This window comes from Calidris pugnax, unplaced genomic scaffold (assembly GCF_001431845.1).
Source record: "Calidris pugnax isolate Ruff unplaced genomic scaffold, ASM143184v1 scaffold129, whole genome shotgun sequence".
NCBI lineage: Eukaryota > Metazoa > Chordata > Aves > Charadriiformes > Scolopacidae > Calidris > Calidris pugnax.
The window spans coordinates 1,344,265-1,369,862 of NW_015090856.1; the positions used below are offsets into that span (position 1 = coordinate 1,344,265).

Below are 25,598 nucleotides of genomic sequence, written 5' to 3' on the forward strand. Positions count from 1 at the left end.
CATTGAAATAATCTCTAGTTGAGTGCCTTGGAACCTTATTTGCCACTCTTTCAGGAGGATGTGTTATGCAAGAAATTTTTAAGATTTGAGTGGTGTAATGGTCATGGAAACTAATTTTTATTAGTCTTGAGATTGGTTTCAAACTACATTGATAAAGCCACTCAAAATACATGTCTGCACAGAAGACTGCACATAGATAAAATCCCCTCTGAGCCTTCTTCAGGCTGAACATGTCTCAACCTCTCCTCATATGAGTGATGCTCCAGTCCCTTTATCATCTTCATGGCCCTCTGCTGGACTCTCTCTGTGAGTCTCTTGTACTGGGGAGCCCAGAACTGGACACAGTACTCCAGCTATGACTTCACCAGTGCTGAGCAGAGGACAGGGATCACCTCCCTTGGCGTTCTGGCAATGCTCTTCCCCATGCAATGCTGGATGCTGTTGGCTTTTATTTTTTGGGCCACAAGGAAGCATTGTTGGCTCATGTTCAGCTTGCAATCATCCAGGAGCCTCAAAACATGAAGTGCCATCCCTCTTATGGGGACTGGTGTGGGGTGGGATCCCTCCTACAGATGCACTCGAGATCTCCCTGCTAAAGAGGAACCGGTGTTGCCTCCCCACAGGAGGGGCAGCTTCTTCCGAAGCCTGGCCAAACCTTGTCCCAGGGGCTGAGCCAAGCCCTCGGTGGGGAGGTGTCTGCTCTGCCGTGCCATGCTGTGCCGGGCCTGGCCTCGTGTCAGGTTGGGTATGACTTGGTGGGGTGTTCCAAGAAACTGGAATGGTTTTACTGCAGTTCAAATGTCGGCCTTGGCATCTAGTCGATGATGTGTGTGTAAAGCCATCTCCAGAAGGTATGCAGGTGGAATTAACACCCGGAATATCTGGGGTTTAAGCCTCTCATTGAATCTATAGGTAAAGAAGAAAAACATATTTACCTAGCTAATGGCTTTGAATGATGTATGTGTAAAGCGGTCTCCAGAAGGTATGCAGGTGGAATTAACATCCGGAATATCTGGGGTTTAAGCCTCTCATTGAATCTATAGGTAAAGAAGAAAAACATATTTACCTAGCTAATGGCTTTGGAGAGGGCTACAGGGAACAGATTTAATCTTTTTAGGAAGTTGCTTAATTTTGCAGGGTTGTTCAGATTTGCTATGAACATAGGTGAAGAAGAAAAACATTTACCCAGCTAATGGCTTTGGAGAGGGCTGCAGGGAACAGATTTAATCTTTTTAGGAAATTGCTTGATTTTGCAGGGTTGTTCAGATTTGCTATGAAGTTAAAGTAAAATACCTCTAGATGCTTTCCCTACTCTTCAAGGCCCTTTTGTTAAATACCTTTAGATGCTTTCCCTACTCTTCAAGGCCCTTTTTCTTCCTTTCTTCCCTCATTTCTTCCCTGCTTTCCCCAACCTCATCAAAAACATTGTAGTTTCTTCTACGGAAGAGTTGTCTTCATGTGAAGACTCGTGTTCTGGAGGATGTTGGAGTTGAGAGAAATTTTTAGGCTCCTTTGTCACCTCAGTGTAACTGTTGCAATATCCTTGAAGGAAAAAAGATATGAGGCTGGCAGCAGTTAGTGAGTACCTGTTGTAGGGAAGCTTTGTGCAGAAACAATGATGCTTTTGCCTTTTGGAGTTACTCTGTTGGATTTTTTGGTCCAAACTGCTGTGCTGCTTTACTGGGAGCAGAAGGCGGTGGGAAGATGGGGACACTGGGTACACCAACCATGTGAAGGGCTGGCTGACCTCCAGGTCCTTGGGTATAATGGTTTAACCACTTGAACCGTGCTTAAAGTATTCTGTGGTACTTCTTGTTCTCTCCTGTTTTAGAAACCCCAGTTCTTGATGTTGAGAACCTGAAGCTCTCAGCCAAGGGGGGTTATAGGGGCTGATTAAGGCAGAGTGTCTGAACCTCCTTACAAGAACCTCTTTCTTTACTGAACCGGCTCTGTGGTGCCATGAATGAGCTGGCCTGTAATTTTCATGTTGCTTTTACCAGGCTACATTTTAGCTCAAAATGGAAGCTTGTGGCAAAGCAGATTTTTTTTTTCTGAAGTAGCTTGTCTGCCTTTGTTCTTAAAGGAGCTCCATTTTTAATGTAGAATTGAAAATACCTCAGTTGCCAGGATTGCATTTTTCAGGCATCACAGGATGCTTCCAGCATACCCAACTGAAAACTTAACCTGCTTTGAAAAATATACTGAACTTTGTGGAAAAGTTTGCTGTTGTGCTTCCTTCCTCTTCTTGCAGGCTGGTTAAAGTAGTTTTTTTGTTTTGTTTTTGTTTTTTCTTTTTTGCAGAAGGCATATGAAATCTGCAACACCTCTCCTGCATTAATGAGGGTGCAGCACAGGACAATAATGGTGTGTGTTTTGGCCTTTGCTATTGTGTATTTTGTGTGCTGTTAGTGTTCCGGCATAATTTTACTTGTTTACATTTCAGGTAATTCTTTCAGAATTTCATTAGATTTCATTGTCTCCACAGTGGGGGCAAATTTCTCAATCAAGACTCCTGAAAGTTGAATATAGTTGATCTTTTTCCAGAACTTAAACTGGCCATGTCGTGTGTTTGTGTCTTTGCGGGGGGATGGAGTTTGGCCTTTAAGTGTGAGATACTGTTTTATGTCTAAAAGTGTGTTGTTCTGGCAGTAACGAACAAAACTGCTTACGCTGTGATGGTTTCATAATCACAGTATTAAACTGTTCATCTATAAATGAGCTTGGATGAGGATGACCCATATCCTAAGTAGCTTAACCTCCATACGAGACATTCAAGTGGTTTGTACATTTTCCAGCTAATGTGAACTGTAAAATTCAGAAAGACGCATTGCATGGAAGCATTTCAGTTTATAAAGTTGCGGACTGGGTTTCTGATTTAAGATTGTTTTGCTTCAGTACATTCTTGCTTCGTGCTTAGAATAATCTTCCAGTGTCCTGATGCAGCAGCTCTGAAGATGCACACTCAGGTCTCCATCGCCATCAGCCATAGCCCTTCTCCTGCTGTGTGGGAGACACAGGTCGTAGGTGGTTTGAACATACAAGCGGTTGTCAATGTTTCAAATCTTGGGGGTGACCTATAATTATTACTTAGTGCTGCCGGAGGGGAAAAATGGTTCTGAAATTTCTCACAAGAAATTTTTTTTCACCTTGCCTATAAAGTCAGTTTGTGTGTTAAATCATTTCGGTCTTCCAGACTGCAAGTGTGTGAGTTACTTAACGTGTCAATTTTTACTTTTTAATATCTTTAGTGATTAGAAGTCGTAACTCTTCTAGAAAAGAGTGTTGTGCTCTCACTTGAGCTCACTAGTAGGAGGTTTATGTAACTTCTTTTGATCAAATAGCTATCTTGATATTTAACTGTGCTTAGAAAGCAAGCACACCTCGGGATCGGTATTGAGCGGAATGGATTTCAATGCTTTGAAAATGGAGATTTTGGGGGGGCAGTTGGTAGTGCAGCAAAAACTAGTCTTGTATGAGTGAGACAATGTTTTGTTAAATCCTGAACTCTCTAACAGTATGGACTTCTGTATCACTGGGGAAGGACTAATGATCTGAGGATTGCAAGAGGGTTTTCTTGGAAAAAGAATGTTAAAAGCTTCTTGACATGAGTGAGTCTCTTGGTTATGTTAATGTAATTAAAGCAATGCCCATTTCCTTCAGGAAGACAAGCCATCTGTTTAAGTTAGCTAACAAAAAATAGTCTGTGCTTTGATAGCACCTTAATTTCTGTTAGATTTGTTAAGAAATTAATGTTATTTCTTGATAACTACTAATTCTGTTTCTGTTTCTTTTTCTTCCAGAATTTACATGTTTGACAGCAGAAGTTGGCTTTCTACTGTAGTGAGAGAAAATGTAAGTAGAGAAATAAGGTAACTTCTTTTTTCTAGTGCTTGGGGAAACTCATGCTATTTTTAATAAGTAGCTAACTTCATGTTTTTAGCTGTTAATCTGTGGAGGCCTAAAGTACCTGTTTTCTGCTTTTAGCATGTGTATTCTTATGTCAACAGGAAGGATTTTAAAATGGCCAGGAAACCTGCTAAATAATAGATGTTAGTGCCTGCCTTCTTTCAGAAATAGAACTGGCAAAGCAGAGGGAGACCATAGATGAAACTGTTTCATCTCAGTGGGGCAGGGAACTGTAATAAATAAAGTGATGAGAATAGTTATTCTCTCATGAATGAAAAATTACTTGTCGGCCATGTTTGACAAAAGAAGGCCAAATTCCTTTTGAGCAAAGTGGCTCTTGTCAGAATGTTCTTTTCGATGTATCAGTATTATTTAAACAGAACCTAAAAGTTTCAGAGTTTATATTCTGCGTAATCTTAATTATTACTAATATTCTTAGAACAGTGAAACCTTCATTACCTTCTGGACTGTAACTTTAAAGGTCTCTGCCTCTCGTGAAGCCCCTTAGGCTGTGAGGAACGTACTAGTTTGCCCTGCGTTGTGTAGAAAGAATTTGCTCAGTTAAATTTGTTACTTTCAATTACTAGATATTGACCTATTTTTCAAAATCATGCAGCAAGCTGTCCCCCATCTCTTCCTCTAAACCTGTCTCCTGAGGTGTTCTCTAATTAGTTACCTTGGTCAACCCTAGTAGACACCTCCAGTGTTCTTTTTTGAAGGAGCAGAAACTGAAACTTAAGTGTTCTTAGTTTAGACAAGCTATCGCTTTTACTCAGTGGCATGATATTTTCAGTATTTTCTGTCCTATTTTCTATATAACCTTTTGTTTTAACCAGGGTATTAAACCAATGTCTTTGAGCTGTTAAATGCACCTTCTACAGAGGTTTCCCCCCCCCAAAGTTTGTATCACAGAAGCATGTGTGATTCTGTGCAATTCTTATGTTGTGTTCGTCTATGCTTTTTCTGTGATTTCTAACTTGTAAAATTATCTTTTTGTGTGTGTGATCACTGTACCTGGACATGTGTGTACTTCAGGATCAGGAGGCATCCCTGAATTTTTTTGTTTCCTTTTTTGACCGTACAAATGGGAGAGAGAACACCTCAAACTTGTTCCGCAAGCAATTGTGATATTTCTTACTGTTTTCTCTACTGAATAAAAGTCAAATAGAAATCAATGTATACTTATTAAATAACAAAAAACCCCTCAGCTTTCCAAAGCCAATATGATGTCAAAACATTGGAACTAACAGTGGGTTGTATATAATTCCTTTGTCATTGTGAAAATGTACAAGCTGCTGTGCATGTTGCTAATAGGATTTATGGTATCTAATAGATTAGCACAGCTTCATTTAATCAGATGACCCGCAATGAGACTGTCTGGTAGGCATAATGTGAACTCATTATTAAGGCTGTAAAGTTTTGGCTCTGTTTTTTTTCAAATTATGAGTTTTGCTTTTTTTTGAGCCCATTTATTTCATATGTATCTGCAGGAAAGGTGTTGAGGGAACAAATCTTAGCCTGTTCATTGTGGAGCAGGGTGGTTTGGCTAACCTTCTTAGGAAATTCCTGTACTTGGATAATACTCTAACAATATAATTTTAAACTCTGTGTTACCAGATTTTGCATTGACCGTGGCTTGGTGGGATTACTTTACTTTACTTTTAGGTAGTAGTAATGTGTAGTAAAAACACCTTATAGCAAACAAAGTTTGGCCATCAAGGGATAGAAGTTCTAAATATTTGGCTTAATGATAGCTGTGATTTCAAATCTGTGTTGTCATCTTTGAATCTGTAGAGATTATACACAGGACAGGCTCTTTAGGAGAGGATGGAAGACTTCATCCTTTTTTATCCTCTTTTTTAGTAGGAATGGTGTGAGAAAATGAAATAACAAAGTGTTTAGTAAGCATTGCCTTACTGCTGTTACTGTGTAATTTTAGAGAGGAAGAATATCTGTTTGCATGAGTTGTATTCAGCTCTTTGCATTTCTCATATATTGTAGGCAAGCATCAGTCTACATATAAATGTGCTGCTGTTAATGATACCTTGGTTTCAGTAACTGGACTTAATTGGATAAACAGCTTGAGCTCTGGAAAGGACATTAAAGTTGTACCGATGAAATGAGTGAATTTGAGTTCTTCCTTGGCCTTTGGATTGTCCTGTCACTGTTTTCTGAGTAGTGAGCTTTACCTTTAAATTAGAATTACTATACTGGGATCCAAAGCATATCTGCATTTGCAGGAAGTATGTGGAAGTTTTGTTAGATTTCATAACACTTTCTATCCAGTTCAAAGAATCTGTGCAGAGTTGTTCAACATATATAACTGACTGCCTGGACCTATATAACTTAAAGCTCATGTAGCTTAAAAAAAAACCAGAAGCTCTTACTTTGAGATGAGTGACATGGAGAAAAAAAAAACAAAAACAGAAGCTCTTACTTTGAGATGAGTGACATGATAAATCCTTTTGACACAGGTGAATTGTTAAGCTTTATCATACATGGAAAGTATAAAATTGGGTGAGGTTAATACTTGATTTTTTTTATGTGGGAAGTGGAGGAACAAAGTGACTCTTCTGTGGGGAACTTTAAGCAGAGATTAGACACTTGGGTCATTTGGAGTAGTGAAGAATAGTGAATTCCCTTGCAAGTACGCATGTTGTTGTCCCCAGCAAGAAGAGAATTATCTGCAAGGTATACTTGTCAACAAGATTAGGGGGAATTAGGCTTAGAGCAGAGACACTTAAGCACTTCAGCCTCTGGAAAGGTCTTGAGTGAGTTCAGCAAAGTGACAGTGTTATTCTTGAGAAGCCTGCCTTCAAGAGCACAGTAACGTATTCAAAAGAAAGTGAGGTAAGCGCGAGTTTGGCTGCTACCTTTTTCTTCACAGCTATGGTAATAATTCGGAAAAAAGGAGCATGGAACTTGAGTAGTGACTTCTTGTATGAGGTTTGCTTGATTTAGAAATTTAGTAATTTCTTTCAAAACCCCAGAAATAGAAGCATCCTCCATATCAAGCTTACAGTTTCTCCTAGAAATCTTCTTTTAAAATGGAGTTAAATGCCTTTAGAACATGCTGAGAAACAAATATATGTCTCATGATATTAAATTGTGCTAGTTTGTGATGAGCATAGATCATATCTCAAACATATCTCTATAAAAATTTCACATATATCAAGAGCGATGAGCATAGATCATATCTCAAACAGTCTTGCTTGCTGCTTCTGTCTGTAATATGAATAATCTCTATAAAAATTTCACATATATCAAGAGTGAGAATAGATACAAGCATTTGTTTTCCTGACCTTACCTGTTGTTCCTGTTCCTAAAGATATTTTTTTCTTTTGTAAAAAGCTAGATACTAGTATGCTCTGCTGATTTACAGTATAGCTGAGAAGTACACGAGAGAATAGAACCCTTTTTCTTCCCCCACGGGTTTCACATTTCTGCCATAAATCTAATTGCCTAAGATATAGTGTAAATAAATAGAGGAATAGCTAAGTTGGTTGGCTGGTTGTCCTGTAAATTTTACAGTCTGCTTCAGACAACTCCCATATTTTGATGCCCTTGGCTTCATTAGGCTTTTCGTTTCCTGAGTGTGAGTGAGTTCAGCCACATTGGCAGGAATCAGAACTTCCTGTTGATGTTGAAACAACAAAGACTACAAAGGGAATGTGGAAATCTGGTTTAAACAATTCCTATGGATGCTGTCAGAAGTGCTGTTCGGAGTTTGGAGTTGCTTGGAATGCATAACTTGTAAATCTCAAAGTGTATCTGAATTCAAGACACAAACTTATTGTATGGATATATGATGTTACTGATGGAAAAGGCACCAAGGGTTGTATGCATTTGGCTACTAATGGTCATGCAGTGAATACTGAAATGAGTCCTAACCAGCAAGTGACTGAAGTTCGAGATCCATAGAAGCTGCTTTAACAGTAGTAGTTGTTAAGTTCCTTGAACCCTTTGCCTGGGATAATGGAGATAGTATCTTGCATGTAGGTGTAAAGGTTTCTGTACTGTTGGTAAACCATTTTGAAGTTGTTCATTAAAAGGAAGCTTTCCTTAAAATGTTAGTGAGTGACTATCTTGATGTGGAGTTCACAAATAGAGCATTTTAGGAGCTTGGCTGCACAGAAGGTAGGGCAGGTTATGTGTGTGCGTGTCTGACTGTACAATAAAATGCATTTAGGAAATGACTAAAGGTTGGGTTCCATTAGTGCGTTTAGTTAACTCTTACAGATTCTGAAGGAGTCTGGGTTGTTCTGCCCCTGTATAAAGTGAGACTTGGAAGAGAACAGGGCCAAAGTGCTGAGGCAGAGCACTGTCTTGAATGGGATGCGAGAGTTCCTTCTGTAACAAAAGCATACATGTAGTTACTGTGCTAGCCCTTTAAAAGTGCAATGGAAGTTTTATATGGGTGAAGATGGACATGTGCAAGGTAGTTTAACTACGAGATCCCATCAACTAGGGACTTATGTCCTTTCAGCTTCTTCTATGGCTGTATCAAAGTCACTCCTCCTGCGTTACTGCAGAAGATGCCCATTGCTGCTGGGCTGTTCCCCTGCCTTTGCCATTGCAGCAGGGCCCTGCAGCACACGCTGGATTAAGCAATAAGGCACAAGCATGAAATGAGCTTGTATGGTTTGTTTTAAACCTCAGTGAATGCAAATAATCTGGACTGAAACTACGGGGTTCAGTTTCTGTGGAAGTTCTCAATATGACTTTTTTCCTAGGATTAGTGTTCATCTCCTTAGGCCTCTTCCTGTTCCATACAAAGAAGTTTTGTTTCATTTAAATGTGAAAGAATTTTATTGCATAGTGCGCAGATTCTGGCAGAAATAAATTGGCACTATTTAAAACTGTATGTTACAGGAGAATGTATCTGCTTTGACTGACATCAGATTATTCATCCTATTATATTTTTAAATAAAGCTGCATGTAAATCTTCAGTGTGGTTACCTGTAGCTCTGCAGCTGGAATTCTGGTGTCCTAAATCTTTATCTTAATCCCATCGTTGAGTTGCTGTGACCTTGAGCAGAACGCTTAAGTTTTGGATCGTGACTTCTTTCTTTGAAATAGGACCGATACCATCTTGGAATTCTTTGTACTCTGCCTGGACAGGTTGATATTTGCTTAATGGAAATGGGCTTGTATATTAACTTAGGGAATGGCGGAAATAGAACTGGATATCAAAAAGCTAAAAGATAGTTTTAGAGTCTTAGGAGTTTCTTAATTCCTTTGTGACCAGAGTAGTGCACACTATTTCTCACTGTGCGTGAACCACACGGGAGCTGGAGAGAGGGATGACTGCCTGCTGAAAACAGACCCAACCACAGGGTGTTTTGTCTAAAATGTAGAATGAACAAAATATCTTGAGAAACAAATGAGCATTCAAAAGAAAAGGTGGTTATAGGATAACGAAACACTCTTGATGGGTTTTGTCTTAACTGGATTTTGGACTAAGCTGAACAAGCAACCTTAAAGGGGCTTAAAGATGACCCTGGAACCAGAAGAGAGAAAGAAGAGACCTAGTTTCACAATAAAGTGAAAGGGCTTTGAAGCTGTGTGAACGGAGGTTTTGAGACAGAAGCTAACTAAAATTCCTTTTCTGAAATATTTTGGGTTTCAGAGAAAGAGTATAAATTTGTAAATGATGGTATGACAAGATCTGACACTTGTTCCCCGAGGTCCTCTGTTTGGAATACTACCTGCTACGAGGAGAGCTCCGAGATAATTCTGATTATGTTGAATAGCAATATTTAGGGAATGCTAAAGTCTTAATAACTCTTTTGAAAAGTCTTTTCTTTTGACAGTGATGCTTTAATTTGCCTTCACAATATGTTCTCTGTTACTGTCACTAGATAAAAATGGGGAAGTTATCCTCGTCTTTCTCCTTGGGAAGGGCTTTAGGAAGAAAACAAAACCCGCATGCTTGCAAAGATAAATAAGCTGATTAAATCTTAATGGAATAATATGTAAAGCTGCTAGCAAAGCATTTGCTTTATTTAATAGTAGAGGGTCAATTCTGGCTAATAAAATGTTCTAAAAACACACTACCAGTGTTTATTTATAAACCCCAGGTGCTGGATGTAGCATTTGAAAATGGAACCAATTATCTTGTTCTGCAATAAAAGACAAACTTCATCAGCGTGTTTCTTCAGCATCTTACATTGGTGTCAAGCTGCAGAGATTTTACAACATAAAGTTTAAGGAAGCTGAGTCTTAGGTATGGAATGCTGGTGAAAATGCCAACAATGTCTTTCTGAAACAGTGACTGTTAAAGAGAAGTTGTATGCTGAATGGAAAATATCTATATGCTTATTATATTGGAAAACAGTCCAATAATTGAGAAACTCTACAGGTAATTGAGAAACTCCACACCAGTGGAGGGTGTTCAGTGATGGTTATGTCTTCCTGAGCTGGCTACAGAGCACAGGGGATAGAGGGGTATATGTTAGTAATTTGGTGCTTATTGCTGTTAGGAAAATAGCATCACAGAGGGTGGAAAATGTCTGTTGGTAGTGGCTTCTCAAACTGCTCTCCATAACCTAACATTCAAAAAGTACTGATTTTATTCTGACAACATGGTAATGTTAGAATCAGTTCTGGAAATCTCAGGGAGACATTTTAGCAAGTAATGAGTAAATACCTGAACACCATTTGTTGAGTGGCCTCCTTCTACCCTGCTATCAGAACACTTCTTGTAACTGCTGTGTTACAGACAATCTTTATGAGAATCATAGAATTGTATGGGGTTGGAAGGGACCTCTGGAGATCATCTAGTCCAACCTCCCCACCAGAGCAGGTCTACCTATAGCTGGTTGCAATAGGTCTTTTTACAGCATTTGGCAAGTGCTTGTATCAGTCTGTAAATACTTAAGGTGTTTATTCTTTGGTGGGAGGATTCCTTCCTCAAAGACATACAGAGAAGTTCTGATGTTCATGTCTAACACTAGTGTTATCTGCTGGTTCACTCTTGGGAAATTTGAATTTATATAAAACTAAGTCAGTGTCCTGGTTTCAGCTGGTAAAGAGTTAGTTTTCTTTCTAGTGGTTGCTGTGAAAGGAATGTCAATAATACCTATTTGTAGTTGTTGCTAAGTGATGTTTACACTATACAAGGACGTTTTTCAGCTTCCCATAGAAGTGTAGACAGAAGGATGGAATAACCAGTGAAATAGTCTATATCATAGACCTCATGCTCAGTATAGAAATGGGAGTTAGCTGGGGGGTGGGAATCTGTGATCAATTGCTATTCTGGACGGTACCAATTCACCAGGTGGTGAGAGTGACCTTTGTCGTTATTACTGTTATTTTTCCTTTTCTGTTATAATGTCTATTAAGCTGTCTTTTTCTCAGCCCATGAAGATTTTTTTCCTCTTCTTCCCCCACACCCTTCTTGGGGAGAGGGGGTTAAAGGAGGGCTGATTAGGGGCTGCAGAGTTGTAGTGGACACTGAGACTAAACCATGACAATCAGAACAACACTAATAAAAAAAATAAAAAAAAAGAGGCCTGGAGGAAAGGAGTGGGTCCAAATTCTATTTTATTTACTGTGGCTGGAGAAAAACTTAAGCACATCTGTATGAGTTAACACCTTACTCTGAAGAGATTTCAGAAATATTTTCACCTGTATTCCAGTATAAACCAATACGCCTTATTTTTTTTCCCCAAGTGCTGTTTGAGGTGCTCGAAAGGACTTGTCTACTCTAGTAATCGCAAGCTGTGACTTCCACTAATTCTCATTATTATCACCTGTCTTTCAGATTTCTGGTTGTTTCCGAGGTGGCAGTGAAGCACACCTTTAGCACAGGAAAATGAGCGAGCTTGACCAGTTACGCCAGGAGGCTGAGCAACTGAAAAACCAAATCAGAGTACGTATTGTGTCAGGGGGTCTGGGAGCCACAGTACGGATCAATGGTCACTTGTGTGTCCTGAGGAGAACAGGGATGGATGGAAATGATGCATTAAGTTAAATGCTTTCACAATGTCAAAGTTAATGTTGTGGATATTGAGAAAGGGCAAGCCCATGGAGCTGCTTTAGGAAATCACTGTTTGGTCTTTAATATTGCTTAGAAAGTAAGTCACACAAATAATGCACAGAATGGATTAGATCAAAATGAATGGTTACTAAAGTTTTTCTGAGCCAGACCATAACCAACATTAAGCAACCTCCTGCTTAAAATAAGGTCAGCTATAAGGTTAATCAGGGCTTTGTCCAATTAGGCCTTGAAAACCTTCAAGGATGGAGACTTGCACGGCCTGTCTGGACAAGCAGTTCCATTGCTTGATTGTCTTTGTGGTGGAAATCATGTCACCTTTCTCTCAGAAGAAGAAAATGTTGAAGTTAAACGCTGAATCTGCTCAATGTGTTTTGACAGCAGGCAGCATATTATGTTCATGGTGCAGTTAGGATGGGATCCTCTCTGGATGACAAGCAGAAACGCTTTCTGAACCTTGTTTTGATCAACTTGACAAAACAGAGAATTGAATATGAAGAAATGTACAGAACTTCTTCCAATTCCTCTAACTTTCTTCTCTTGCAGGATGCTAGGAAAGCATGTGCGGATGCCACCCTGGCTCAGGTAAGCATTTCAGAGTTTAATAAGAATTATGAAAGCACATAAAAGCATAAAGAATTATGAAAGCACATCTCTACTGCTCAACAGAAAATTCAGTGTATGACACCATTCCTGTTTCAGATCACAGCCAATATTGACCCAGTGGGGAGAATTCAAATGCGCACTAGAAGAACACTCCGGGGACACCTGGCTAAAATTTATGCAATGCACTGGGGGACTGATTCCAGGTGGGTGCAAGTGATACTAAATCCCCTCCCGTGGGTTCACTGTTCTGTGGAAAGCTGAGCACACAGGAACGTTACTCTTCCTGTTCCTACCACTGGGAACCACTGAGTCTGAGAGAACTCGGACAACCAAGAGACTTCACTAATGCTTAATATCATTTATTTCTTTTAACGTCCATGTTCTTGTCATCCAAATCTAAATTTGATGCCAAAATACCAGTCTTCGTTTACTTGCCTGAAAAATATAGTTGTGGTACCACATAAATTCTGAGGAACTGCGGAGACTGAGTAGATTTATCAGTTGTTTGCTTTTTTTTTCTTTAATGCTTCCTGTTGACTACTGATGTTCAGTTAGAAACTAAATGATACTGGTATCAGCTACTTTCATTCTCTTTTCTTTACAAGAATTTGAAGGTGCAGTAACGGCAGCAAATTTTCAAACTTAAAAGAATATTTTGCTGCTTCCTTGCAGGAACAGATTAAAAAAATTCCTCTTAGGAATTTTAAGTTACAACTAAGGAGTTTGTAAGTTACAGCTATTCTACAGATATGTAGAATTCATTGTTTCAGGCACCTCTGGCATACAGCTTATTTAAAAGATGGGGATTCAATTTCTTGTTTGGCAAAAGTATTTCAAGACACCTCTAAAATATAACCTAGAGCAAAAAGAAAATTAATGCAAAGAGTGGAATACTTTGATTGCACTGTATTGTTCAGCTTGGAAATGGTCAGGAGAAAATGCACAGAACAAATTTGAATACCATATTGGAGTATTTTATCCAAAAATGACTTAAACATGGAGTTTATACAGATTTTTCATGTCACTGTACCTGATCTAGCTTTAAACACATTAAAAGCAGGTAAGAGAGCTCTGAACAATGAATTGGGTACATCACGTTTCAGTCAGGATTGCTGGGTGGGGGCTTCAGCTGGTGTTGATTTTGAGTAAAAAAAAAAAAAAAATCTTCCTAATGCTACCCCTTGTTAGTGATATCTTTGCTGTATTTCCTTTTCATTTCCATTATATTTCTGTGCTGACATTCATTCAGAGTTTTTGAACATCTTAGAACTTAAATTCCTGTTTTAAAAATTAAAAAAAAATAAAATATCTTCCTAATGCTGCCCCTTCTGTTAGTGATATCTTTGCTGCATTTCCTTTTCATTTCCATTATATTTCTGTGCTGACATTCATTCAGAGTTTTTGAACATCTTAGAACTTAAATTCCTGTTTTAAAAATAGGAAAAAGGAAAAAGATCTGAAGGCTGTGTGTAGAACACAGAAGTGCTGACTCCTCGGTTCCGAGATGGAGTTGTTAGTTACATGGCTACAGTTTTCCTGAAGCCAGAATGTGTTAATGTGTAGGTGTTCCATCACACATTCCCATAATATTTAGCATTGAAATTGAGTACTTGCAAAATTATTTTTATAGTGCCAATAACTGAATTGGGTAATGCTGCACTGTACTTCTATGGTTTCAAGTACTTTGGCCTTGATAGTGGAGACAAACGCTGTCACAAAGATGTTCCTCCTTGTCTTCCTGCAATGTTTTACCTCTTGTTTTCTCTCCAGGCTTCTAGTTAGTGCCTCCCAGGATGGCAAACTTATAATTTGGGACAGCTATACTACAAACAAGGTAAGACTAACTGATATGTGGTTTCAAGATTGAGTTGTTAGTTACATGGCTACAGTTTTCCTGAAGCCAGAATGTGTTAATGTGTAGGTGTTCCATCACACATTCCCATAATATTTAGCATTGAAATTGAGTACTTGCAAAATTATTTTTATAGTGCCAATAACTGAATTGGGTAATGCTGCACTGTACTTCTATGGTTTCAAGTACTTTGGCCTTGATAGTGGAGACAAACGCTGTCACAAAGATGTTCCTCCTTGTCTTCCTGCAATGTTTTACCTCTTGTTTTCTCTCCAGGCTTCTAGTTAGTGCCTCCCAGGATGGCAAACTTATAATTTGGGACAGCTATACTACAAACAAGGTAAGACTAACTGATACATTGCTGTGTAATTCACTTGTAAATCGAAAGGAAGGAAATATTACCTGTAATGATTTTAGCTGCGTTACTTCCGTAGTCCTAAGACTAAATTTTGAATTCTCCAAAACAATAAAGTTAGCATTTAAAGACTATAACAGTGCCTGAAGTGCACTGTGTATGGATTGCTTTCACAGTCCTAAGACTAAATTTTGAATTGAAGTTAGCATTTAAAGAGTATAACAGTGCCTGAAGTGCACTGTGTATGGAAATGTGCACTGCAAATGGCAAACTATGAAATAGTTAATTCTAGCTAATGTTTTGATTTGTTTGGACACAGCAGAGAAACTGATCGATAGAGAGCAAGGAGTAATCAGCCTGTTGCACCAGAGCGGTCAGAGATTTAAGCGCAGCCGTAGTAATTTGTTGTCTGCAGTTAAGCATTGAGAGACCTGACATATATAACTGTAGCAGCAGAGGAACAGACGGTAATCTCTACTGTTTACTTAAGAATGCAGGAAGATTGTTAATATTGCATGAAATCTCACAAGATGTATAAGGATATCATCCCTTTCTTAAAGATGTTACGGACAAATGTGAAGGATGAATGCAACGAGTTAACAAGACAGAACAGGTTTAGCTTCAATAATTTTTAAAATGAAGTTCTGAGTACAGAATGACAAGGAAACATGGGGTAGTTATTTAAATATGAAGCTTGATTGCTTGCCGTGGGTTTCCAAAGAGGGATTTAAATCGCAGTGAAAGTAGCGATTTCCTTACTTGTTCATTCATAGCACAGCATCTAAGCCTGGAATTGGCACTTTTGCTGACTGTACTTGGAAGTCAATATTTTCCTGAATCTATAATAAACCAATAGTAATCAGAGCACTGAAATGAAACAATTTAGTTTTTACCAAAATTGCTGATTAAACTGGATTCAGGAAAGGCAAATCTGAGGTTTTAATTACGTCATTACTTAGTCTGGCAAGCTATATATGCAAGTTACCCTCAAAATAGTTTGATGCTTAAGCAGCCAAAGACTCTTTTTTCCCCCCCCAACTGTTTTCAACTTGTCCTTTTGACTAAAAGATGATGTGTGGTTTGCGAGAGAGGTGAAAAAGTGATGGTAAATTATTGTATCAGTTATTTTGCAGATGAAATACATTAATGTCTTGGTTTCAGGTGCATGCTATTCCCCTGCGTTCCTCTTGGGTCATGACTTGTGCGTATGCTCCTTCTGGAAATTATGTGGCTTGTGGTGGTCTCGATAACATCTGTTCCATTTATAACTTGAAAACTCGTGAAGGGAATGTACGTGTCAGCCGTGAACTAGCTGGTCACACAGGTGAGTACCCGTTCAGAATGATCTAAGTTACTTAAGCACATGGTGAAGATTCTTTTTTAAAAAATCTTTAAAATATCATTTCCTGCTTAAAAATATATGCTTCGTTGTGCACCTTTGCTCCTCAGGCAGGACCTTAGCTGCATGCTGCTTATTAAATAGCTTTCTCCCTCTTTTTTAAAATCTTTTTTAAAGATGATGCTCTTTGAACAAACGAAGTGTAATAAGAGTGAGTTTTAACTTTTCAGTAACAGGACAGCTGCCTTCTGATGGAGCCATTATTTAGTTGTGGAGGTTTGAGTTCTCTCATTGCTTCCTCTTCTGTTTTTCCTTCTCTCCCTTCTTCCCGAAATACAGTAGCTTAATTTTTCCCTTCGCTTTCTGTTTCTAAGGTGGACTGTCTTGTGATTGATGAGAAAAGACTGTTTATTTTCTTACAAAGCATGATTTATGTAATTTAGAGGAACTGCGTACCCTCTGGGCATAGTTAAGGTTGTGAGAATGCAGTGTTGACTTGACCTTCAGATAGTGGCTGTGATGTGACCAGTAAAGTGATTTCTAAGAAGGTATCTTCTTTCCCTGCTTCCCTCCTGCCCTTCAGGACACAGGGAAAATTGGAATGATGTTTGAACACAAAGAGCTTTGGCTTTCAGTATGTGGCTGTGTGTGTATCAACATACTGAAAAATACTTCAGCAATAAAGATGCTATGATATTCTAGCTGCTTAATGGTCTTTATGGTTATAAACTGTGTAACTGGGAGAACATGGATTTTTACGTAACTTGAGAAGCAGAATTTTGCTGTTATACAAGGGATGTCAAAGGAGCACCTTTGATACCTGAGCAGTTTGTGTGGAATCTTCTTGAAGGAACAGTTTCAATGACCTGCTTTTCTGTTGTGGAATTGAACAAAGCCCATAGGTAGGAGCTATAGTTTACAGGTTTTCATGTTTTGCTGTAGTTTGGATTTTCTGAAGATGTTTGTGCTTTGTGAGATCGAGGTGGCTGGCAGGACAGACTAACTTTGTAATTGGAGTTGTTACGTTGATAGTTTGGTGTGTGGTCCTTCAGTACAAAGAAGCTTCAGAGCGTTCAGTTGAACTTCTTTGATGCTGTTGTTGGGAAACATTCAATGTATAAGCTCTGTTCTTTGTACTGACCAAGAATGAAGTTCATTTTTTCCTCAATAGTTGTGTGATACAGTTGAGGTCATAAGTGTTTGTTGCTCCTGGAGGCAGCAATGTACAGATCCACTTTCTAAGAAAGTTTATTGTAGGGTCACCTGTACTTCCCTCCAGCTTGGCCAGGGGATGCCATGCTTTCAACTCCTTCTTTCTCTTCCTCCTCTCCCTACTCTCTACCAAAAGAAAAATTGGCAAGGTATTTCCAAAACAGTGCCTACCCTGTTTGAGTAAGCTGCTTAAGTTTTATTTTCTTCTGTATCACAGCCATCTTTGTTTAGGTGGACTTGCTGGGATACCAGTATATTGTTGTGCCAGTGTAGTGGTTGAACTGGGCATCGTCTGTAAAGAGCCATTTTGCCCAAACCATTGGAGGTTCCAGTATAAAAATGGTCTGTGTTGTGTTTTAATCTTATATGGTGGATCATGCTTCATCTTCAGGAGAGGAAGAAGCAACATGTAAGAAGCCAATATGCAACGTGCAGAGTAATCTCTGGTCTTATTCATCAAATCCTTATTTTGTTTTCAGGATACTTGTCATGCTGTCGTTTCTTGGATGATAATCAAATCGTTACCAGCTCTGGCGACACCACTTGGTAAGCAGCAACATTTTGACATGATTGTTAGTAATGACTTTTCACAGCTATATTTTTGAAGGAAACTTTATTCTTCATAAAACTAATAGTTATCCAGGAGACTAAATGTGATTAATTATTGTTCATATGTCACGTTTTTTGCTAGTAATGGAAAAATTGGTGTTTCAATTTTGTTAGCTTTGGCTGTTTTGTTGTGCCCGTGTTCTGACCTAATTTTCTGTGTTAGGATGGTATGGGGAATTTCTTTTACTTGGAACTATTTGGCTTTCAGAAAAAAATGTGTATTAGACTAATGACATCTCAAAGTTGTTTGGTATTCAGTATTTATTACTTAGTCGTGTTTGGATTTTTGTAATACAGAATTTAGTTTATGTTGCTATTCAGAAGAGCTCCTAGAAAATATTCTATGGTGACAGCAGATGGGGTTTTTTGAGGAGAATGTAGGTGTATGCCTTTAAATGCTAGGTTCTGAACAAAAAAACCCTCAATCTTTGTTTTTCATAGATTTTTCTGATGCAAAAATTCATTAAATTTTTCTAATGAAATTAGATTTTAATTCATTAGATTTTTTAAATGAATTTCTTTCTAATTCTTAAAAGCCATTCCAGCCCTCCCCAGCTGCAGCTCTGAGAGCAAAGGTTGTCTAACAAATACCCCTCCTACACAGCATCAGCCTCTTTGAATGCCCAGCTATTAGTCGACTGATTCAGAGTAGCTATTGAATGTATACAGTTGAGTTTTATACAGAAATGTTTCTAAGTCTGTATTTGTTGGATGGTTTAGAAAAAACAAACAGTTTGCTTAAAATGATGCTCTTTATAAGAGAATACAGGAGTTATTGTAGTAACTCTACAGTTGTCTGGAAACCAGTTTGTCCTTGACATCACTTTGGTTCAGCCAAGCTTCAAAGTACAGTCCTGTCTTATTGGCCTAATGAAATCTGCTGCTGCTGGGGGACAGTTTACTGAGAAATGACAGAAATTAAAAATCCTTAATCTTCCTTAAATGTTTAGAGCTCTTGTTAGGGAGGTGATAGTGTTCTTTCATCCTCTTATACTCTTTGATTGTCACTGTAGTAGTGATTTTGCTGTCTTGGAAAGTGGTGCAGCTTTAAGGTGAGAGACATAATTCACAAAGTTACACGTCCTCAGTTCTTAAAAATGAGAAATACTGACTCAGCTTCTGCTGCAGACTTACCAGTGCTGCTTTAAATCAACCTTGGAGTAGTACTGGACAATAGCTGTTGGCATGTCACAAGAACTTTGTGTATAAATGCCATGAGTGTTAATCATTAGGTTTTTTGCACTGTTTGTGCAATGTAGCACCATTATACGGTAGAATTGCCAAAGAGTTCAACAAAGAACTGTTTTTTCTACTCTCATTATATTTTTTGCTCATTCTTTATGGAGTTTTACTTTCTAGCAGTGATATACATGAACAGGTTTAGACAAGAATTGCTGTCAGAACCTTCCAATGGAGCACAAATGTGTTGATTTTTTTGCCTTTTTAATTATTCTTTCAAGCGCTCTCTGGGACATAGAAACTGGTCAGCAGACAACTACATTTACTGGGCACACTGGAGACGTCATGAGTTTGTCTCTTGCTCCTGATGCCCGGTGTTTTGTTTCTGGTGCCTGCGATGCCTCTGCCAAACTGTGGGATGTCAGAGAAGGAATGTGTCGGCAAACCTTCACTGGCCACGAGTCGGACATCAATGCCATCTGTGTAAGTATCCGCTTGAACAGAGGACATGGGATTTAAATTTATGTTTATTTCTCTGTCTTAGCTCTTAAGCATGTACTGGGTGATGTAGTATTACGGCATACTTTCTTTAATTAATAGTTTTTGTAGCTGGGGAAAGTACCTTGGCATACTTTCTTTAATAGTTTTTGTAGCTGGGGAAAGTACCTGAAATTTATACAACTTTAGATCCATTGTGGTAAATTGAAGCAGTTGTTAAAATAGTGTTTCTTTGCATGCTCTTAATTAAACTGGTTTTGCCATACCCCTGTAGTGGAGAGGTGTATGTTCTTCTTTGCTGCCATACCCCTGTAGTGGAGAGGTGTATGTTCTTCTTTGCTGCCATACCCCTGTAGTGGAGAGGTGTATGCTCTTCTTTGCTGCTTCTTTTTCCCACGTGGCCTGTACAAAATGGTATGTTCAATGAGACAAAGGAATCAAGTCTGAAACAACGTGCCTTTTTTTTTCCTCTCCCTGGCTACAGTTCTTCCCAAATGGCAACGCGTTTGCCACAGGCTCGGATGATGCTACGTGCAGGCTTTTTGATCTTCGGGCCGATCAGGAACTTATGGTTTATTCACACGATAACATCATCTGTGGCATCACCTCTGTAGCATTTTCCAAGAGCGGACGTCTCCTCCTAGCTGGGTATGACGACTTCAACTGCAACGTCTGGGACACGCTGAAAGCTGATAGAGCAGGTAAGAGGTTTTGGTTTTAAATATTGTAAATGCAGCGTGACATACTGAATGTGTGAATTGTCGTAGGCACAGACTTCTTAATATTCCCTGCCTCAACTTTCAGACTGTGATAACCTTTTTCAGGGTGACCAATGATTAAAGCAGCTTAAGTGATGTTAACAAATAAATTGGAAAACTTCTAAAAGATAGAAGGGAACAATGGATGTCTGAGAGCAGGAAGATTGCCATTAAAAAAAAGATTTTGGAGGTGGAGGGCTATTTTTTATTAGACTTTATGGCATTGTTTATGTATGAACTGTTCAAAGCAATTCAACATTAATGTTGCTATTTATATAAAACAATTTAAATGGATGTCTGAGAACAGGAAGATTGCCATTAAAAAAAAAAAGATTTTGGAGGTGGAGGGCTATTTTTTATTAGACTTTATGGCATTGTTTATGTATGAACTGTTCAAAGCAATTCAACATTAATGTTGCTATTTATATAAAACAATTTTGTTCTGATACTTGTAGAAGTAGCTGTAGAGACAACCAGTGAAACACCACACACCGTGGAAATTGTCTTTTGAGGAAATGAATATGAAATTTATGGTCCAAAGATTAAGATAATTTAACTGCAGTTCTTTAAATTGAGAACTTATATTAGAAAAAAGGAGAAAAGGTATAAATTAGACCATGAATAGCTTGTTATTTTCATCAGAACTGGGAATGAGAATGAGGATCTACTGTTTCCAAATTAAGTGATGTAGTCTTTTAAAATTTTCCAAGGTGGGTTTTAAAAGCAACCAAAACCCACCAGCCAAGCAGCTTGAACCTGCAGTTTAAAGGATTAGTTGCAAGTATGTTATTTGGTGCAAATTGACTCATTGCTTTCAGGGGAGGATGTACTGGAGGTAGGAAAAATATAAACAAACATATAACCTTCAACTTTACAAAACAGTTTCCGTTTGCTTTGGTAAATTCTGTCTCTAGAAGCTTTGTTTTACCACTCAGGTCTTATTCTTTGTTTCTCCCAAAATTCACAGTAGCTTTTATCAGTGCTGAGAAGTTGGAACTGTGGACACTGGGTTTATATGTTGTGAAACAGCATTTGGTTGTATTGGCAAGTTAATGGTGCCAAATACAATTATTTCAGTGCTGAAATGTATTTTATGACTCAGCTTTGTGTGTTGATACTTGCAACTTGTACTTTGATTATTGAGACTATAAATGTGTCCATAAGCCTGCATGGCGATAAATTGAGAAATTTCTCTCAATTAATATCTAGGTTAGTTTACAATTGGCTGTATTTAAGTACTGTCAAAACAATTAGTGTGGATTTTCCTGTATTTTCTTTTTTTGAAGACCTTCATTAAGAACTGAAGGAGGTGGTGATCTTGCTTACCTGGAGAAATGAGAAACAGCTCTTTGTATTGCTCTGGGTTTGCAGTCCATGTACTCATGAAGTGTGATTTTTTTTTTTTTTATTGCCAAGTTTTAGAACAGATTAAAAGAAGTACTTTGGGAAGGATTCTGCTTATTAAAATGTCCTGAGATTTAAGATTGCTGAGCAGATTTAACACTTCCATCATGCCTGACATTAAAATGTCCTGAGATTGAGCAGATTTAACACTTCCATCATGCCTGATTCTACATTAAACTCCTTTGTGGTTATTTATTCATTTCAAATTGTATCAGACTTATTGGTGCTCTTTGTTTTACCAAATTGCAGCATTTACTAAGGGTGATGGTAGGCTGAATTTTGATACAGGACCCAGAATTTACTGTGGAAATAGCATTAACTCCCAGGTACTTGTTAGCTCTGGCAGCTGAATTTCTGAAGATTCTATTGTCCACTTCAATGCTTGGGATTTGGCTCCTGCTGCAGAAATATATGATTCCTTGCTGAGGCTCAGACACTTGTATGAGTTTAATGGGATCTGGAGATTAATGATGTTACTCATCCAGTGTTACTGCTTTTATAAAATATATCAGAAATGTTACTACTTCAAACATCAAGACTTCTTGTGTATGAAGCAGTCATTTTTATACTGAATTAACAGTTAAAAATACTAATTTTTAAATATATCAGTTTGTGTAAGAACTAAGACTTTTAATTCATGTTCTCTATTGGAGAATAGTAATTGGAGGGGAAAAGCCCAAAACACAAATGAGGAGAGTCCTATGAGCACTGTAATTGTTGTAGAAAGGTTAAGATTAATTTTAAGTCTATCAAGAATATCTTAGCTCAGTGCTTTGGACTGGAAAGAGCTTGAACATAATTAGGTTTTCTTTTTACCTCCTTGAAACTGTTAAATTAAAGGGGATAGAGGAAAATGTTGGCTCCCTTAATCTTTCTGTTTAGTGTCTCAATTCTTTTTTAATGGTACTATAATTGAATTGTAGCAGATCTCTGTATTGACAAATAGATTGTATGTAGGAGTTTAAGTCTTGTAAGTGCTTGTAAACATAGTAAGATAAAATTAGATGAAAAATGCTTTAGTGTTGAAACATAATTCAGCTTAACTTCTGAATTTACACATCAAAATTTTTGTAAAATCTAATTCTTTTTCTATGTCTACAGAGAAGAACTACTAAGAGCAATGTAATGCATGGTTATACTATATCTATTGCTATGGCATTGTCAGCAGAATTTTTGGGGCTGTGATTTCACAACTCATAAGAAACCAATAATGGTCAATGTGGGGAATATACAGGAAAAAATTTGGAGTAATGCATTTACAGATTTACCCCCTCATGAACCCACCCAATTATATCTAAGTTTGTGCTCATAAAATCAAAAGCATTTAAAAATTCCAGCCATGGTTGTTCAGGATTTTTTAATGTATGGGTTGACTAATCCAAACACGTGTGCCTCAGTGTGATTTGAACTGAAATATCAAAATAACTGAAATTATTAAAATAATGTAATATGTTTGTTGCGTTTTCTTATTTATAGGTGTCCTTGCCGGTCACGATAACCGTGTCAGTTGCTTAGGTGTGACTGATGATGGTATGGCAGTGGCAACAGGATCATGGGACAGCTTCCTCAAGATCTGGAACTGAAGTAGGTAGGTATCCAATTAAGGTATTAATTAAGTTTGGTGTTCAGAATGCTTTTATCCAACTCCAAAGAGTGCGGTTTTGCTGCTGCTGCAAGCTTTTAGCTCAGATTAGGAAAGGCACTGGGGGGGGTGGAATCAGTTTGGTTTTTTCAGAAAGCTATTTGTTTAATGTATGCAATGACTTTTTTTGTGATGGACTATTTTTGGCATATTTTATTTTACGGTCTTTTGAATCTGGGTTGGTAAATAAATGGCGTTCTTGAAAATGGTGAGATAATGGCTAAATGCATTCAGTGGGTAGTGAGAGCAAAGCTTGAAACTTGATTATGGTTTATCAAAGTGCAACTTCTAATAAATCTTTCTGTGTGTCAGAAGAGCGGCGGACTCCATGACTGGAAGAAGTTTCCAACGGTTGAAAATTAAAAATGATAGCATATCCAATCCAACCATACTAACTTGGACCCCCATCCTCCCCAACTTCAAAGGGCAAGATCTTTTCCGTCTCCTGTTGCTGAAATGAAGAGCACAATTACCTTTCCAAGAAGAATTTCTGTGTTGTAAGCAAAATGAAATTGTGCATTCCTTTTGGGACCATTTTTTTTTTGTCTTGAGAATTTAAAAATGAAACACTATCATAAAAGCATGACCAGAAAATAAACTTGAGCATAATTGTGAAACAGTTAGCTTTCACTGTAGTTTCCAAGTTGAAGTTAAGGACTTTATCTCACACACTTGCAAATTTTAAAGTCATGTTTGTAGCAGGATTTTTTTCAAGTTTCCTTTTTAAATACATTTCTTTATGTATTTAATTGAGCAAAACAAGGGAGTCCTAGCCCAGAGCATCTGGGGGTTGTTAACGCTGTAAATTTAGTCCCTAATTTTTTTTATTTTATTTTCTAGTATCACAGATAATTGTTGCACAAAACTTGGCATATATAGGATAATGTTAAGCAGTAAGGTAACCAAGCACATGCTGTAAAAGGTAATGAATGCTTGTTTAAAGAATCCTTTCACCTTTTATGGATAACAAATGCAATCCTTGGTCCCTCCTGCCCCCCCCTTTTTCACCACACTGATTTTTTTAATCTGTTTTGGTTTTGTCCACTTGAAAGGGCAGTTTATATATCCTAACACTATCCTATAAGTCTCAACAACCAGGAATCTCTGTTTTCAAAAGAGACCTATCCTACACTTGGGTATTGAGTCAATTCTTTGTGTATGAAATGATGTACAAATCAATGTTTTGAAAATAATGATCTTGAACTTTCTAAGTTAAACAAAAAAAAAACCTTTTTTGATTGTTTGCCATATTGGGTGGGTTTACTCTTAGAATCGCATGCTGTAGAAATGCTAAAAAGTGCATATTGGACTAAGTCCTTAGATGTTTTTTCTTTGAAGAAATAACCTGTTTAAAAACTGTAACCATTGTCGCTGTATTCATTTATTGTTGCTACTCTGTGCATAAATTATGAAGAACTCAAGTACAAAGCTATGCACGTTTTGGAGTAGCGTGATAAGTCACTTTTTTTTTTTAAAAAGAAACAGCCTGTTCAAACAATCGCTGTCAAAGATTCTGGGGTGTGGGAGGAGGGAACCTAGACCATCTTCTTTATAAATCAGTTCCTCACAGCCAGTTCCTCTTGTAGGATGAGTCCTTTGCATCTGATCAGAGTCATTTTTGTAATGAGCAGGTTTTCCTGGCTTTCTTTTCAAATAAAATGTTAAAAGCAGCAGTGTTTGGACAGCAGATTGTTCTGTTAAACTTTCCTATCTTCTCACTGTATCCAGAAATGCTCCTTCCTAGCAGCAGTAGTAGCTTTTCTCCATTTTGTTTTTTCTGCAACATTCTGTACAAAAATGTGCTGTAATTGTGCGTTAGGCCTGGATTTGGCATAAAAGATGAATTCCCTCTTACTCTCTCTCATGAAACTACTCTGTAGAGCTTTCTCCACGCCCTGTATCCCTCTTCACCTTTTGTATTTAATTTTAAAGTCAGTGTACTTCAAGAAAGCTGGATGCAAGATAGATACTATATTAAAATGTAATGTTATTTAAGATGTAATAAAGCAGTTTGACATGAGTTTTGACTGATCTGTTTTGCAGCTTATTGTTCAACCCACAAAACGGCTTCTTCTGGCAGGATTTGAGTTAAGAAATAAACACACGAGAGAAGTGTATGCTGTCCCAAACCAAATTGTACGGTATTTTAAAATAGCTTGAATTTTTAATGGTTAATTGGGCCGAGCATTCAGTGTGTTAGAATGTGTGTATTCATGAAGGGATGTGGGTTTTGTTTTAA

General features: G+C 38.0%; 1 protein-coding gene across 3 annotated transcripts in view; it reads left to right on the forward strand.

Moving 5' to 3' along the window:
* GNB1 (guanine nucleotide binding protein (G protein), beta polypeptide 1) overlaps positions 1–25,379 on the forward strand; it is a 52,177-nt gene extending 26,798 nt beyond the window's left edge. Inside the window, exons 2-12 of one of the 3 annotated variants that reach the window (XM_014943885.1) lie at positions 3,801–3,852; positions 11,672–11,779; positions 12,452–12,490; positions 12,608–12,714; positions 14,282–14,345; positions 15,880–16,042; positions 17,749–17,815; positions 19,339–19,540; positions 20,040–20,256; positions 23,194–23,305; positions 23,675–25,379. In XM_014943885.1, coding sequence (XP_014799371.1) covers positions 11,723–11,779; positions 12,452–12,490; positions 12,608–12,714; positions 14,282–14,345; positions 15,880–16,042; positions 17,749–17,815; positions 19,339–19,540; positions 20,040–20,256; positions 23,194–23,300 — 1,023 coding nt within the window. In that variant the 5' untranslated portion in view covers positions 3,801–3,852; positions 11,672–11,722 and the 3' untranslated portion in view covers positions 23,301–23,305; positions 23,675–25,379. Of the gene's footprint in view, positions 1–3,800; positions 3,853–11,671; positions 11,780–12,451; positions 12,491–12,607; positions 12,715–14,281; positions 14,346–14,639; positions 14,704–15,879; positions 16,043–17,748; positions 17,816–19,338; positions 19,541–20,039; positions 20,257–23,193; positions 23,306–23,671 lie in introns of all 3 variants that reach the window. The other 2 variants (XM_014943883.1, XM_014943882.1) reach the window with 2 other exon arrangements.
* The last annotated feature ends 219 nt before the right edge of the window (positions 25,380–25,598 follow it).